Source organism: Echiichthys vipera, assembly GCF_963691815.1.
Source record: "Echiichthys vipera genome assembly, chromosome: 16".
Lineage (NCBI taxonomy): Eukaryota > Metazoa > Chordata > Actinopteri > Perciformes > Trachinidae > Echiichthys > Echiichthys vipera.
Window position 1 is genome coordinate 21,703,905 of NC_139841.1, and position 14,521 is coordinate 21,718,425.

Below are 14,521 nucleotides of genomic sequence, written 5' to 3' on the forward strand. Positions count from 1 at the left end.
CCTCCTATATTTCCATTCAGTTGCATTGCCTGCCTGAGGAAGCTGCTGTGCAGAGAGCTGTTATAGCAGGTGATCGCCCTTATTTGGTAATGGCCCAGGTCATGTGACCACAAAATGGTGGAAGCTGTGAGCTGTTTGTAAGCTGAGCATCTCTACCGAGAGGCTGGGAGAAAAGGAAATAGGCAGGGAACTTGGAATTACATCCATGCTCTGAGACGCCAAAGGACAGAGATTCCCGAGCCCCAGCAGTGGTGAGTAGATTGCTTTTATTCGGTGAAGAAAAAAAGAGGAGAGAGGGATATGTTCTTGTATTTTTTTGCTCTCACAGCCAGCAGACAGGAAGCAAGAGTGAGGGAGGGGCTGCTGTCATCAGCACTGTGGTCCTGTGCTGTGAACGTGGATCTGAAGCAGCTCAGCATCCTCCATGGAGGATGCACACAACAGCTGATGCTGATTTTGTTATTCTGCAATGTAGGGGCATAGGGGCATGTGTCATTGTACATTTATTATCTGTGTGTGTGTGCACATACTGTACATGTTTCTGCGACTCGTCAGCATCAGCTTCTGCACATGAGTCAACCATTCAGCATTTTCCTGTTGCAGCTGTTAATACGATCACATCTTCCGTGTTCCAGGCAGATTCTCTCCAGGAGGAACAAGGATGTTTCTTTTTCATGCGAATGAGCACACGTGACTCACTGTGAATTTGCATCTCTGCCCAATCTGTGCTCATGCGAGCGTGCAGTCATTCCATTTGAATCAGCACTAGAAAAGGACAGTGAGGAGGGGGAATGAGCTTGTCATGATGTAACAAGCCTGGTTTCTCACCCCTCCTCCCACCCTTCAGTATCCTCCCCTCCTCCAGTTTGAATGGAAGGATTATTCACTGGGGAAGATGACCTTTAACCTCAAGTCTCTCTTAATTTCCTCCTCCCTTTCTCCTAGTATCACTATTGTCTTTACTCACCCTGTTCTCTGATGAATGTGGAAATTTATCACTAAAATGGTTTTTTTTTTAGGCCAATACTGATATTGATATCTGGGTTAACGTATGTGTAAACATAATATGCAGTGTGAAAAGACTAAATATGATGCAGGCTGATATGTTGATTCATACTAAGCAGCACATTATACAAACGTGCCAGTGCTCCCTGGTGGACAAACTATATCGTGGTGCCACTGTTCCTAAATTTCCTCAAACCCAGTTACATAACTATATCAATGCATCAAAAATGCCACTTAAAAGGTATGGAAACATCAGTAGAATGAACTTATCAAAAGTTAATGTTCTCATAATGCAAAAAATGGCCCCTGTAAGTGTTATTATTGACGCATTAATCTGTAAATAGTATTTTACTGTTGCAGTTGGTCGAGGTGAATGCAATACTAAAATGTGTACTGCTGCGAAGTTTAACCTATAACGATGCATTATATTTCCCTGTGAAATGTAGTTGAGTAGAAGAATAATTAAATGGAAAGACTCATGTAAAGTCCCTCAGATATGCTTCAGTACAGTACTTGAGCAAATTAACGTAGTTACCTTCCACCGCTGGTATTTAGAAGTTGCAAATTAAATTTAACAACTGGTCTTCCTCAGGGAATCCACTTAAGATCGCAGGCGATGCATTACACATTAGTCTGGAAGCTCTTCAGGATTGTTGCATTGTAACTAATCCTCTTCTGATAGGTCCTCCTGGGGATGGACCTGGCATCAGAGAGTAAAATGAACTCTGAGGGGGGCGAAGGCAGACCAGGTCAGTACGAGCCAACTACTGTTGAGATTCACAAACAAGTTATTCAAAAGGAAATGATTTTTGCAGCAAATAAATCACTGTGTTTATGTGTTGCTGTTTTTTTTGTAGTCCCTCCGACATCTCTCCCCCTGCAAGGAGGTCCCACCCAAAGGAAAAAGCTATCTGCCCCTCGTATCAGCCTGTCACTGGACCAGAGCGAGGATGACTTAGGCGAGACGCCAGATGATCTGGACATCAACGTCGACGACCTCGACACTCCTGATGAGGGGGATTACCTCGACTACACGGACCATGAAATGGACTGTGAAGGTGGGTCAGAATACAAACATATTCCTGAATCATCATGTTTCTGAAGGAGGCAAGATGTGCCAAAATGTTGACGTATACATTTTAAAACAAAAAGACTGAACATTCAGAATTTCCTCGCCAGTCTCTCATTCTGTAATGTCAAACTCCTACTGAAAAATATCCTTTTTTTGTGCTGTCCCGATTGTTCTTTCACAGCTACATTATATTTCTTATGGTACACTATTGACTATGAATTTAAGCCTCTTTTTCCTTGAAGACATTTTGACATATCACAGAAAGAAAAGGTAATACAGTTTTTGATGGCAGAATTCGATTTAGCCTGTGCCTAAAACACATTGTTTTTTTCCTCCTATCAGAGCCTGATGCAGCCAATAGGGGCGGGACAAGTGAGTCTTACAATCCTATCCCGACATACAGCGCTGAGGAGGAACGCCAGGATGGCAAACTGTGGAGGACGGTCATCATTGGGGAGCAGGAGCACCGCATCAACATGAAGGTCATCGAGCCCTACATGAGAGTCATCTCCCATGGAGGTGACTGACTATTAAACAACTGTTTGACCATCATAACTATTGATGTTATTCCCGTCTTCAACACTACCTGTATATTCAGAAGCAAATAATATACTCAGCGTTAGCTAAGAAAGCCTTATGGTTCCCATGTTTCTAGTCTTAAAACACTCACAAACCTGTACGTGATATTTCCACCGGGGGTTGAGGGAACATGTCAACCTCACTTTTCAGAATCCTATTCGTCTCATTCACTAAACTGTCTGTAAACATTGTCTCCTTACTGTCCACCTGCTAAAATTCAAATGGGAAAAGCTGAGTTGATCAAAGTGGTAACAAATTGCCTTCAGTATTACTGTGTACTCACAGTAATTTAGATTTAAATGACTTGCGGACTTTTGCCCCCCATGTCTTACATTATTTAAAAGGGTTTGCAAGGGATCTTTTTTTGCCCAGTATGGTCAGGAGGAGGATCAGTTACAGCTTACTGTTACAACACACATATGAGCATGTGAGTGTTGGTTTGAGAGAGACCTAGATAAATGCGAACCTATCCTCTAACACAGGGGTGGGCAATTTCCGGTCCTGGAGGGCCACTGTCCTACATGTTATAGGTTTTCTAACAAACCTGATTGTAATGATGTGCTCGTTATCAAGCAGCTGATGCATGTCACAGTTTTGATCACTGTTAGAGTCAGGTGTGTTAGAGCAGGGAGAAAACCTAACACATGCAGGACAGTGGCCCTCCAGGACTAGAATTGCCCACCCCTGCTCTAACACTAGCTGCAAGTGATGCTGGCACAAAACCTACAGAGTAGTTTACAAAGTAAACATTATTCCTGTCAGTATACAGCAGGCCTGAATATCTGATTCCAGAATTAAAGGCACATTATAAAAGTCATAATTCCCGGTACACTGTATCACAATCGGCTATTGTTTTCGAGCTGGCTTCTGCCGCTTCTTAGCTAACGAGATGGCAGAACCATGTCTCATTTTGGAAATGCTTTGTTTTACCTTGGAGGCGGGCCAACCAAAAAATGAGGAAATACAGGCTGTAGTTGAAGCCAGCTGATGAGTATTATATCATCCAGTGGCAATCAGAGAGGGAACTCTCAACAAACAAAACAAGGTGGACATTTTTAAAGGCCCTTTGCACATTAGAGTAGGATTCCAATTGAAAATGGTCAAAGTGGCCACTTGACAATAATATAACCCTGTGTTTTTGAAAGATGGCTGCTGCTGTCCCAAAAAAGTCTCTAGTGTCATAGTGAGGAATAAAAGAAAAACACAAAATATAAGCTTTCACTAAATGGTTCGTAGTTGAACAGTTACCTTGCACTGCAGCTGGATCCTCACAAGATCACATGAAAATCCTGTCTAAGAAAGGTTCTGTAACATGTAAGGTTGATAAGACAGCACTCTCCACAACAATAATTAAAAACTAGGGCTGCAATAACTCTCTGAGTTCTCAATACGTCTATATAAAATGTCAGAAAATACCCCCATCATATTTTCCTGAAGCCCAATGAGGTTTAAAACTTAGATATCCAGTGTACTACCATACAAGAGTTGCAAATCATCACAATGGAGAAGCTAAAACCAATGTATTGCATTTTTGCAACATAGATGCTGGCTATTTTTCTATCACTCAAATAGTTGATTAACTAACTAATCATTTCATCTCTACAAAACACCAAATGAGGCAATATCTATTAGAAGTATAGTGTTCATCTCTTAAGTAGTGTTCCAGAGAATTTGCCAGCGAGCGCTGAAGCTTTTCTCAGGGTCGCCCAGCCGTTACTTAAACACTTTAAGTTCCTCTGTCCTTTCATTTGTCTCCTTCTACATAGCTGCACTCAGCTACACTGGACACAGCGTCACACCATATTGGTTTCACAGGCAGGGGCCCCATCTCTCTCTTTCCTCTTTGTGGGGCCCTCTAAAACCCCAGGGCCATGAGCTTGCACCCTGGTAAGCATAGGCCTTAAATAAGGACCAGCCATATCACCATTACTTTGGGAAATCTGACCCCTAACCACAGCAGGAAATGAATTTCTTCCCACTGTGCTGTGGGCTTAAGTGAAACACAGCCGTCCCATGGAAACAGAGACGTCTGTCACTGAAAATATCACAAGCTCTGTCATTTAGATAAAAGACCCTCTGTCTGAGTGACACCAAATCTGGTGTTGAATGGGTTGGTGAATAAAAGGAAATTACATTAATCTGAAAAGTAGTGAGAGGAAACAGGACAGAGTCGACAGGCAGACAAAAGAGACGCAGATTGTCTGATAAATTGAACAAAAAAAAGAGGAAAATATGTGAGCAATCAAATTATGAAAACTATGCTAATTAAGTCTGAGCCCTCATCAACCATGACACATGGTCAAGTTAATATATTTCTATTTTTATGTGTTTTTAATCAAGGCTACTACAGCAACGGAGTGAATGCCATCATAGTGTTCGCTGCCTGTTTCCTGCCAGACAGCGACAGAGAGGAATACCACGAAATAATGGAGAACCTCTTCCTGTGAGTTTACACAGCACTGACACACACACACTTTTAGTAATTTACTTTTAAAATATGTCATAAACTGACCCGCTTTTTAAGTATTGTAGAGAAAGGTTAGTGTTGCTCTTGCAGTAACGTTATTCATTTGCTTTTTAGCCACATTGGTGACATGTACATCACCTTGGTTGTGACTGATATCACTCACCAAAACTAAACATCAGCTAACATACTATAACATGCTGATGGTTATCAGGTGTACTGTTTCATCCTCTTCTCCATCTTAGTTGGTTGCATCTTCTGACATGACAATGGAGCCTACTAAACACTATTGTCCATCATCATGGGAATTAAAATTGACCATATTCGTTTTACCGCACATCCCAAACGCCCACTGGCTGTGGGTCTTACAGTAATATGCATAAAATATTCGCTGACCTACTGGTTTGGAGAAATTCAACAACGTGGTGAATTGCCAAAAAGTTTTCTTCCTGCTGCTGAGGTATCCTAATGCAAATCGCAGCAATGTTAGCTTGCCTGCTCAAAACTCACAAGCCTCAGGCAATTGGCAATCATCAAAATGCATCCAAAATAGGCACGAATGACAGAAGAGATGAATAAATGTATTTACAGATTTTGATGGTGACAAAGGAGCTGCTGGATCCAATCAAATCGGTGCCGGCTCCAATCTGGGAAGTCCCGGATCATTTTCTGTCAGGATCCAGCATGAAATGAAGCCCTGCCTCATTCAAAAGATGCATTTTTATTCCTTTTATATATTGCATTTAGCATGTTGAGGATGACACTTAACTCTTTGAAACAGCCACAGCCCCTCTGTGCAAAGAAAACTCTCTAAAGAAAGTGATCAAACTAAAGTGATAGTTTAGCTCGCTTGTGGAAACCTCCCATGTTGATGGCTTCACTGTTGTGCTGGCACAGTCGCATTTCATGCTTGGACAGAGTGTTTGGGATCCCGCAGGCTGTTCTGCAGAAGATATTGGGTAAGCGGGCATATCTGAGAGTTTTGGATAGAAATGAAAGGAGGTAAACTGTAGTGTCTGCACTTTCTGATGCCAGATGGCTTGAGGTCTGAATCCTTGTGAGGAGGAGTTAACTTTAGCTGGGAGGTGAATGCTATGCAGCTTGATGTCAGTGATCTCAATAGTCATGAAACGGAATGGATCAGCAGTGCTGATTTGTAAGCTGGAGAATGACATTGGAACAGAAGGAGCGGAGAGTCGGAGTCAGCCCAGACTTATTGAAATTAGAGGAAGTTATTGAGGAAACTAGAGAGGACTGTGTTAGCTGTGAATATTGTCAACTATTTTCAGAGGTTCCCTGCTGACTGAGAAGGAGAGAAGGTGGGGGTGTATTGAGGAGAGAATTGAGAGAGATAACAGTATTTTTATAAAGGTAGAAGTCTGATAGAGCTGCTGAGATGGATGCTGAGGGGGGAAAAGAAGAAATTCAAAGCAAAAGAGCTCATCCATGAAGCAACATTTGTACCACAGCTGACATCAGAGAAGAGAACTTTCTTAAAATGCTGCCAGTTTTTCAATCCAGCAGCACTACAGTAGCTGTCTTCTATTCCCTCATACTGTTGGCGTTCACACACTAAACTTGGTAATGTATTTCTTGCTCTTGCATTTCACCATTTTGACATAGGTGATGTTTAAGGCTTTAGGGATTTTTTTTTCCTGGTCTGATCTGGGTTTTACCCTGATTGGAATACATGACTGCAGACATGAGGCGTGATGTAGTGTAACAATATAGTTTTCATGTCATGTTTTGGTCATATTTTATCTACAGTATAGAAACTACAAAGGCATTGTCGTAGCTGATCCACACATTAATGGTTTTATCAGATTGTTTTTCCATTTTAGACATGCTTGTGGTGTGGCACTAGGGATAGCAAGCTCGATCTGTTCCGTGATCCACCAATTTGGTCCAGACTGAATTAAAATCTCATGAAATATTTTACAAATTTCCGACATAAATGCTCTCCAGAGGATGAACCTTACAGACTTTGGTGATCCTCTGACTTTTCCTCTGTCGCTACCATGAGGTTGACATTTGGAGTTTTGAGTGGAACTGTTTTTCCACTATTGGATAGATTCACTTAGAAATGTGTACAGACATTCATGTTCCCCTCAGGATGAATTTTAGTAACTCTGGTCAAAATGTAATTTTTTATGACCTTGTGACCTTCCCATAAGCTTCAGCTACAGAGTGTTTAGTGCAGGTGTTAACGTTCTAATCATTAGCATGTTACCTTTGTAACTGTGGGCATTTTAGCATGAGCACAAATACAGTGCCAACATGGCAGTAGACTATTATTAGTATATATTTTTTGTCAGTTATACTCTTATCTTATTCCAGAAAAAAATGCTAATTTTTCCTAGGGTTGAAGTTAAGGTCATCAAGCTTTTAAGTACTTAAATATGTGTTAGTTTCATTATCGATTAATCTGCTGTTTATTTTCTAGATTGGTTGATTCAGCGTTTCTTCTATAAAATGTCATGAAATAGTGAAAAAGTCCATCCTAGTTTCCAAATCCAAGGTGATGTCCGTAAATGTCTTTTTTCTGTCAGTCCAAAACCACAAATCACTCAGTATAATAGGACTCTCCTTATTCGAGCGGCTGAAAAGGGCATGACAGAAAATTTAGCTTGTTAGCATAGAAATCGACAAAATAGTTTGCCATTTATTTTCTATTGATCCTTAGTTAACTAACCGTTGCGGCTCTTGTGTGTGTTTATCTTAAGCTATGTGATCAGCACACTTGAGCTGATGGTGGCAGAGGACTACATGATCGTTTACCTGAATGGAGCCACGCCCCACAGAAGAATGCCTGGCCTTGGTTGGCTGAAGAAATGCTATCAGATGATTGACAGGAGGTCTGTTCTGTTCACTTACACCTGATATGTCTTATGATTTCATGATGATGATGATTTGTATCTCCCCTGAATGAAAGTGAAAATGCAACATGGACATCAACACACCTAACATGTAACACATACTGATGTCTTCAGGCTCAGGAAGAACTTGAAATCCTTCATTATTCTCCATCCATCATGGTTTATCAGGACCATTCTAGCCGTCACCAAGCCCTTCATCAGGTAAAAATGATCCCTTTTTAATAAAATAATATTTCTAGGGATTGCAGTAATGGTCTACCACGCTAATATCTCGAGAACCATGAGATGGATGGGAGTGGCTGTGGCTCAGGAGGTAGAGTGGTTGTCTGTCTGTTAACCACAAGGCTGACGGTTTAATCCTCTGTTCTTTATGTCCACATGTCAAAGTGACACTTAACCCATAATTGCACTCCATGTGCTTTTCAGTAGTCCACTGCCACTTAGGATGGATTAAATGCAGTCATTGTACTAACAATGTATGTGGTCATTGATCAATAAAGCAATTTTTTTTTATGGATGGCCATGAAAATTTGTGGAGACAATAATTCCCAGATAATGAATTTTAACAACTTTGGCGAGCGATCCCATGGGTTTTACTCTACAATGTAGAGTAAAACCCATGGGTTTTTCTCCTGTGCATTCATGTCAATATATTTTATTCATCTAATACTTATTATTATGTTATAAGGGATCATAAATGTCAACTAATGACATTTCCATCAGCTTCAGCAGTGCTAATAAGCAAAAGTTAGAATGCTAACACGCTAAATAAAGCACAGCTACAGACTCATAATCTTGTTTACATGTTGACTGGCTTACTGAAGTACAGTTAAACTACCAGTTTTCTTCCCTTTTAAAGAAAACAGGACTATAATTGTGTTCCTCTGATGCCAAGTTAGTTAATTTGACTGTGGTTTGAGTGTGTGTACATTTTGCTCTTGTCACAGCACCAAGTTCAGCAGTAAGATTAAGTATGTGAACAGTTTGGATGAACTGCAGGAATTCATCCCCATGGATAGCATCCAGATCCCAGAGTGCATCATTAGGTGAGTCCATCCAAACACCGCACCACCTTCACATCCTCTAAGCCTGAGTTGTCTTATTAAAAACGACTTTATATTCATCTTGTCATTTAAACCTTCACCTCTAGACTTGACAAGGAACTGAAGGAAGCAGCAGAGAACTCAAAGTAAGCATCGACTCTCATTACTTCCCTCTGTGGAGGCAATGGCCTCTGCCACGGTTTTATCCTTGGCTGGAGCACTCATTTATCAGATGGCTCACTTTTAGATCACAGGGACTCTTCTGCTGGATGAGGACCAATTGGATTTGGCTATGATTACAGGAAGGACGCAGGGGGAAAAAAAGTTACTAAAAATGCTAAATGCATCACTTTCATCTAATTTATCATTACGGTAAAATAAATGAGCCGGTCCTTATTGCAGAGTTATTACTCTGAATAAATGTTGGAGCTACTCTGTAGAATGTGCACACATCTCTGGCTGATTAATTGTGCGTTGAATCATAATTTGCATGCGTCCTAAAATTTCCAAAATACCAGTGCATTACAACACCTCACAACAATAAATTCTCCTCTAACAACCACTCTATTTTTTTTTTCTTTCGTTCAAGAATTAATAGTTTTCTGCTGGGAACGGAGCCAACAGCAGCAGGCAGAACAGAGTAAGTCCTCTAAGACGTTTTTAAGTTCACACGTGGAAGAGAAATGGCCTAATGTCAGCAGTCTGTCACCCATACATAAACAAACCCGTCTTTAATGTCTCTGTTTTGTTCTTTCGTCTTCCCAGCAGACAAGACGCAGCCGGTGCCAGCAGCTCTTAAACCCAAACATCGTAAATGGATGGGTCATCTCAATGTTCTGAAGTCACTGTTGTATTGTACGGGTGAAGCTGGAAAACAAAGTCAAAGGCTTGTTAAGTGTGTGTCAATTAGACACTGGCGTTTAATATGAAAACTTGCAATAGTTTCCTGTTAACAAAAGAGTTAGATCTCATTCTTTATGGCTGCTGTAGCGTCTACTGTACCTTTACACCTTCAATCCATGGAACTATATAGTCAAGTGTGATGCTTGGCAGCACCTTCAGTACAGAGTAGCATTGTCGTTCACGGTAGGATAGGAAATGCAATTACACACCAGACAGTGCACTGCGCAAATCCATTTGTAGAGTCTATAGTGTTGTAGTTGTGTGCATGAGAAGCAGTGAAGCAATAATATCACCCTTTTACTGATCACACACTCAGTATTCCAGATAGAGGCGACTTGTGTGTCAGCAATCTACAATAAAAGCACATGGTGTGGCCAAAAAAAAACAACCTTGTGCCATAGATGTGTGTCTTCATACTTCGACTTCTTTATTCTAAAACTGAAAAAAAAAAATTACAAATAGATATTTGAACTTTATAGAGTTTATCTGAAACCAAGTTATCAGTGCTGTGCGTGTGTGTGTGTGCGTGTGCGTGGTCTATTCTCAGATACAAACTGGAAATCATCTTTTCAGCTTCTCATGGGTCATCAAGAAGAAAACCTCAGAGTAATGGTTGATGCCAGAAAGGATAGTCATCACCTGCCCTACCCTGCCTCTGATTGGCTAACCCTGATATTCTCACGCCTCATTCCTAAACCTAACCAATCAGAGACAGATCATCCATTCTAGCATCAACCAGAGTAAATTCAAGATGGGATTTCTTTAAAGCACAATATCTTCTGTGTCCACAGGCGTGTGTGTGTGCGTGCGTCAGTGCATGTCCCCTCATAGATAACGGATGGTTCTCTTACCCATGATTCTTCTTCTATGGTTTGTTGAGGATGTGCAAATAAAATTATGGATCACTGTCTAGTAATTCAATAAAAATGGACTAAAGTCTGACTGCCGTTTACAGTCGTGATTTGTTAGTTGGAATTTGATTAGTCTTTTAGAAGCGAAGCAATTACTTATCCTTTGCTACACCTGCATCTTTTCCAAGACTTTATTTGAACAGAACACAATTTTAAAATCAAATTTCAATGACTGCAAACATGGGGAATATAGAAAAGCAAAAGAAATACCGTGAATAATCTAATTTAAAATACCACAACAATTGAAAAGATTAATAATGCGATTAAAGAAACAGTCAAAACTAGTAAATGTCCTTGATAAGTTATTAAATAAGCAGGAAGTCATCATACTCAGAAACAGATTCCAGAAAACAAAGTGTAATTATGTATAACATCTTAAACACAGATATTTTTTTTCCGCAGCACATTTTGTGAATGGATAGCAGTTGTAAAATGCAGCTCATTATAAATAGCTTCTCATGTCTCATTTGGTTCAACTCGTATTCAGTGAAGGATAAATGGGTCTGTCCCTCAGGGCAGGAGGAGATAACAGCACAGAGGAAGCAGAGGAAAGAGAAATGTTTCTTTTAGAGACATTTTTATACTTCACCGGAACGTGTAGCTCTCATCATCGTACTCCAGCTCGTCCTCGTTGTCCTCCCCCAGCTGCCCGTACCGGAACTTCCTGTACACGGTGCCATCCTGGCCCATGTAAACAATGTCCTCATCGTCGTCATCGTCATCATCGTCATCCTTACTCCCTGAGCGACGTTCAGTGATGTCAACCAACTGAGTCTCCTGGAACCGACCCCCGGAGGAGCCGGCGCGGCCGCTGTAAGACGCAGAGCTGTGCCTGCTGCCGCCTCCGAATCCCCCGCCGGACCCTAGCTTCTCATACCCACGGGGAGTGATGTCTGGGGGTGCCCTCTTGGAACGGGAGTGCTTGATGAGGAAGACGACGGCCACCAGTCCCAGCACCAACAGGATACAGGCGATGATGAAGATTGCCAGGTTACCTCTGGCCTCCTCTTCCTCCTCATTTCTGAACGCCAAGTTGGTGCTCAGGACACACTCTCCTACAATTCCAACAAAGACAGAACGTGTAGACACATTAAAGCTTTTCTCAGTGCTGAAACAATTAGCTGATAAGGTGAATGTCACATTTGCTGGTTCCAGCCTCTCAAATGTGGGGATTTACTTTCGTGCAAGGTTGCGATCTCTATTAGACAAGAAGGGGGACATGACTTCCTCACCTTTAAAAATCCAATTTCTGATATATTTACTAAAGTCTGTCCTCTCACTGATAGGGTGCTGGGATCCAGATAATCCAGATCCAGAAAATAGGAGCTGATAAACATTTATGTGCTCATCTGACTCACCTTCAGCTGTCACCACACACTCACTGTGATAGGCTCTAACAAGCAGAAAATGATTGCACATCTCCCCCTTCTCGGGCTTCAGAAAGACTGCCAGCTGAGAGGAAGATCTACGCATGCGTTCTTTAAAAAAAAATCGATCTATAGCATCATTTCCAATTAAGAGTCTCCTAAAGTGGGCTGCTAGACTATTGACTAAAAGATAAAAACACTACTCAGTGTAGTAAAATGATCAGGTCTTTATTAAGGATACTTGATTTTAAAGCCCGTGGAAGAAATTCTCAGATATTCAATATTCATGACTAAATAAATATTCAAATCTGACCAACACAGTCCTGATGAAGCAGATTAAGTGTGTGACAGTGACCAGTCAGCCACCCAACGTTATCACATTGTCGAATGTTGACAAATTGTGATTGGTGCACTTCACTACATGACATCACCTCTTTATAATAAAAAAAAAATGTGCAATGGGGTCCTACAAGTTTCTGTTTCATGTTTTTAAGTTGGGTTATTGCATTAATAATGTAGCATTTACAAAGTATTTCTATTTTTTCCAGGATTTTAGACTGATTTAAATTTAATTCTCATTTTAAAAAGGTCAAATAAAAATATCTTGTTCATCTTAAAGGTCAGATTTTCACAATATTCTTATTTCTTGCTTTTATTATTAGTCATTTTGAATATTGTAATTCCCTTTTTACTGTATTACCTAAAAATCTATAAGAAAACTACAGCTAGTTCAAAATGCTACGGCCAGAGTCTTAACTAAAATGGACCACATACCCCACTGTGTAAGACACTGTTTAGAATTGTTTTTAAAGTCATTTTACTTGTTTCTAAAGCTTTAAAAAGGACATATTAATGTGCAGAAGAAGACTTTTGAAACTGAACCCATAGCACACCCTTCATTATCCGTCACTGTAAGTTGAATATTTTGGCGATTTGGGATTGTTGGTTAGACAAAACCAGCAACTTGAAGATACCACCTTGAGCTTTGGGAGATTATGATGGGCGTTTTTCGCTGTTCTGACATTTTATAGACTGATAAACAATGACAATGTTTACTTACTCAGTTACATCTGACACTTCAGACCCAGTCATGTGCCTCTCCATCCTCCATTTTCTTTCAATAAGAATGAGTGTCCTGCAGCCTACCTCGAGTCTCTGTGCAGTTGCAACAGTCCTGTTGCTGCGTTGTGGCTGCCGCCTCTTCCTCCTTGTGGCGGCAACAAAGCAGACAGCGCCCTCCAGCTTCTAAGATGGCGTGAGTAGGACACAGGGTGCAGTTGGCTGGACCTGGCCCCCGACACTCCATACAGGAGCCGTCACAGTCTTCACAATCGTGGCCTGAACCCTGATGAGAGGAGAAAGGACTGAGACAGAAAAGACTGCGTACCCTGACACGCAGCTACAGCATGCATTTGACATCATAACTACTGATTCTTTGTCTCCAAAAATATGCAAGCTTTCATTTCTAAAAGAACTGAATATAAGTGGTGCTCTGCCTCTCAGCTTAATTAATATGCATCTACCTGCCAGACTCTCTCAGTGAGTTGCCTCACGGCAAGAGCCAGGAGATTTAGTTTGAGTAATAATTTCACTCCGCTGTTGAGAGATTTCTCCTGGTGCAGTAATAAGTCAGTCTGAATTACATTATATGATACCTAGGGGCCAAAACATTAGTAATGATTATATTGGTGAAGCAAGGACAGGGTAAGGATGTTTTTTCTTGTTAATAGAAAGTTAATATTTGTGAAATTAAAATGAAAAAAGTGTGGTTACCTGTATTACAGGATACAGGCCTATGTCACACAAGGACTCGCACACGCCATCTGAGAGCAGGTATCCAGGGTAACATGTGTCGCAGGACTGGGAATCTCTTCCTGCAGATGCGTGACAACTTAAAAAGGTAAGTCTGGAGATATTCTGTATTTTTCTTATTGTCAACAACTCCCAAGAACATATCAAAACCAACAATGAATTGATCCTACCGACAAATGTCTGTGAAGTTAAAACCGGATATTTATTCCTCTGTACCACAGGGATCCATTGAGCCACACTGATGCACTTGACATGTTCCTTCATTACGGTGAACAGGGCGATGTGGTTCAGTTAAGTGGTTAAGTTTGCACTTAATTCAGGACTGATAATTGTCCCTAACAAATCCACTTATCCACTTTTGTTTGGGTAATTTACTAACAGCTACAAGTCCCTGTTATTTCAGGAAACAGCTACTTCAAAAAAGTAGAGCGTATACAGTATTTATGTTTTTAAAGATTAATGCCTTCAGTAGGAAGTAGGGGACTTGGG

The 14,521-nt window shown here is 40.9% G+C and overlaps 2 protein-coding genes across 2 annotated transcripts in view; one reads left to right on the plus strand and one right to left on the minus strand.

Annotated features, from left to right (window-relative positions):
* Positions 1-135: 135 nt before the first annotated feature.
* Positions 136-10,796, plus strand: prune2 (prune homolog 2 with BCH domain). The gene is made up of 11 exons (XM_083929433.1): positions 136-251; positions 1,688-1,754; positions 1,863-2,063; positions 2,420-2,596; positions 4,997-5,099; positions 7,844-7,975; positions 8,111-8,197; positions 8,944-9,042; positions 9,147-9,185; positions 9,629-9,679; positions 9,805-10,796. The coding sequence occupies exons 2-11, from the start codon at positions 1,700-1,702 to the stop codon at positions 9,836-9,838; spliced, it is 978 nt and encodes a 325-aa protein (XP_083785559.1). The 5' UTR covers positions 136-251; positions 1,688-1,699; the 3' UTR covers positions 9,839-10,796.
* A 642-nt stretch (positions 10,797-11,438) lies between these two features.
* Positions 11,439-14,521, minus strand: part of pcsk5a (proprotein convertase subtilisin/kexin type 5a) — a gene marked incomplete at both ends in the record, with an annotated part of 29,295 nt that continues 26,212 nt past the window's right edge. The window contains 3 exons of the mRNA XM_083930149.1: positions 11,439-11,908; positions 13,367-13,565; positions 13,994-14,094. Coding sequence (XP_083786275.1) covers positions 11,439-11,908; positions 13,367-13,565; positions 13,994-14,094 — 770 coding nt within the window. The remainder of the gene's footprint in view (positions 11,909-13,366; positions 13,566-13,993; positions 14,095-14,521) is intronic.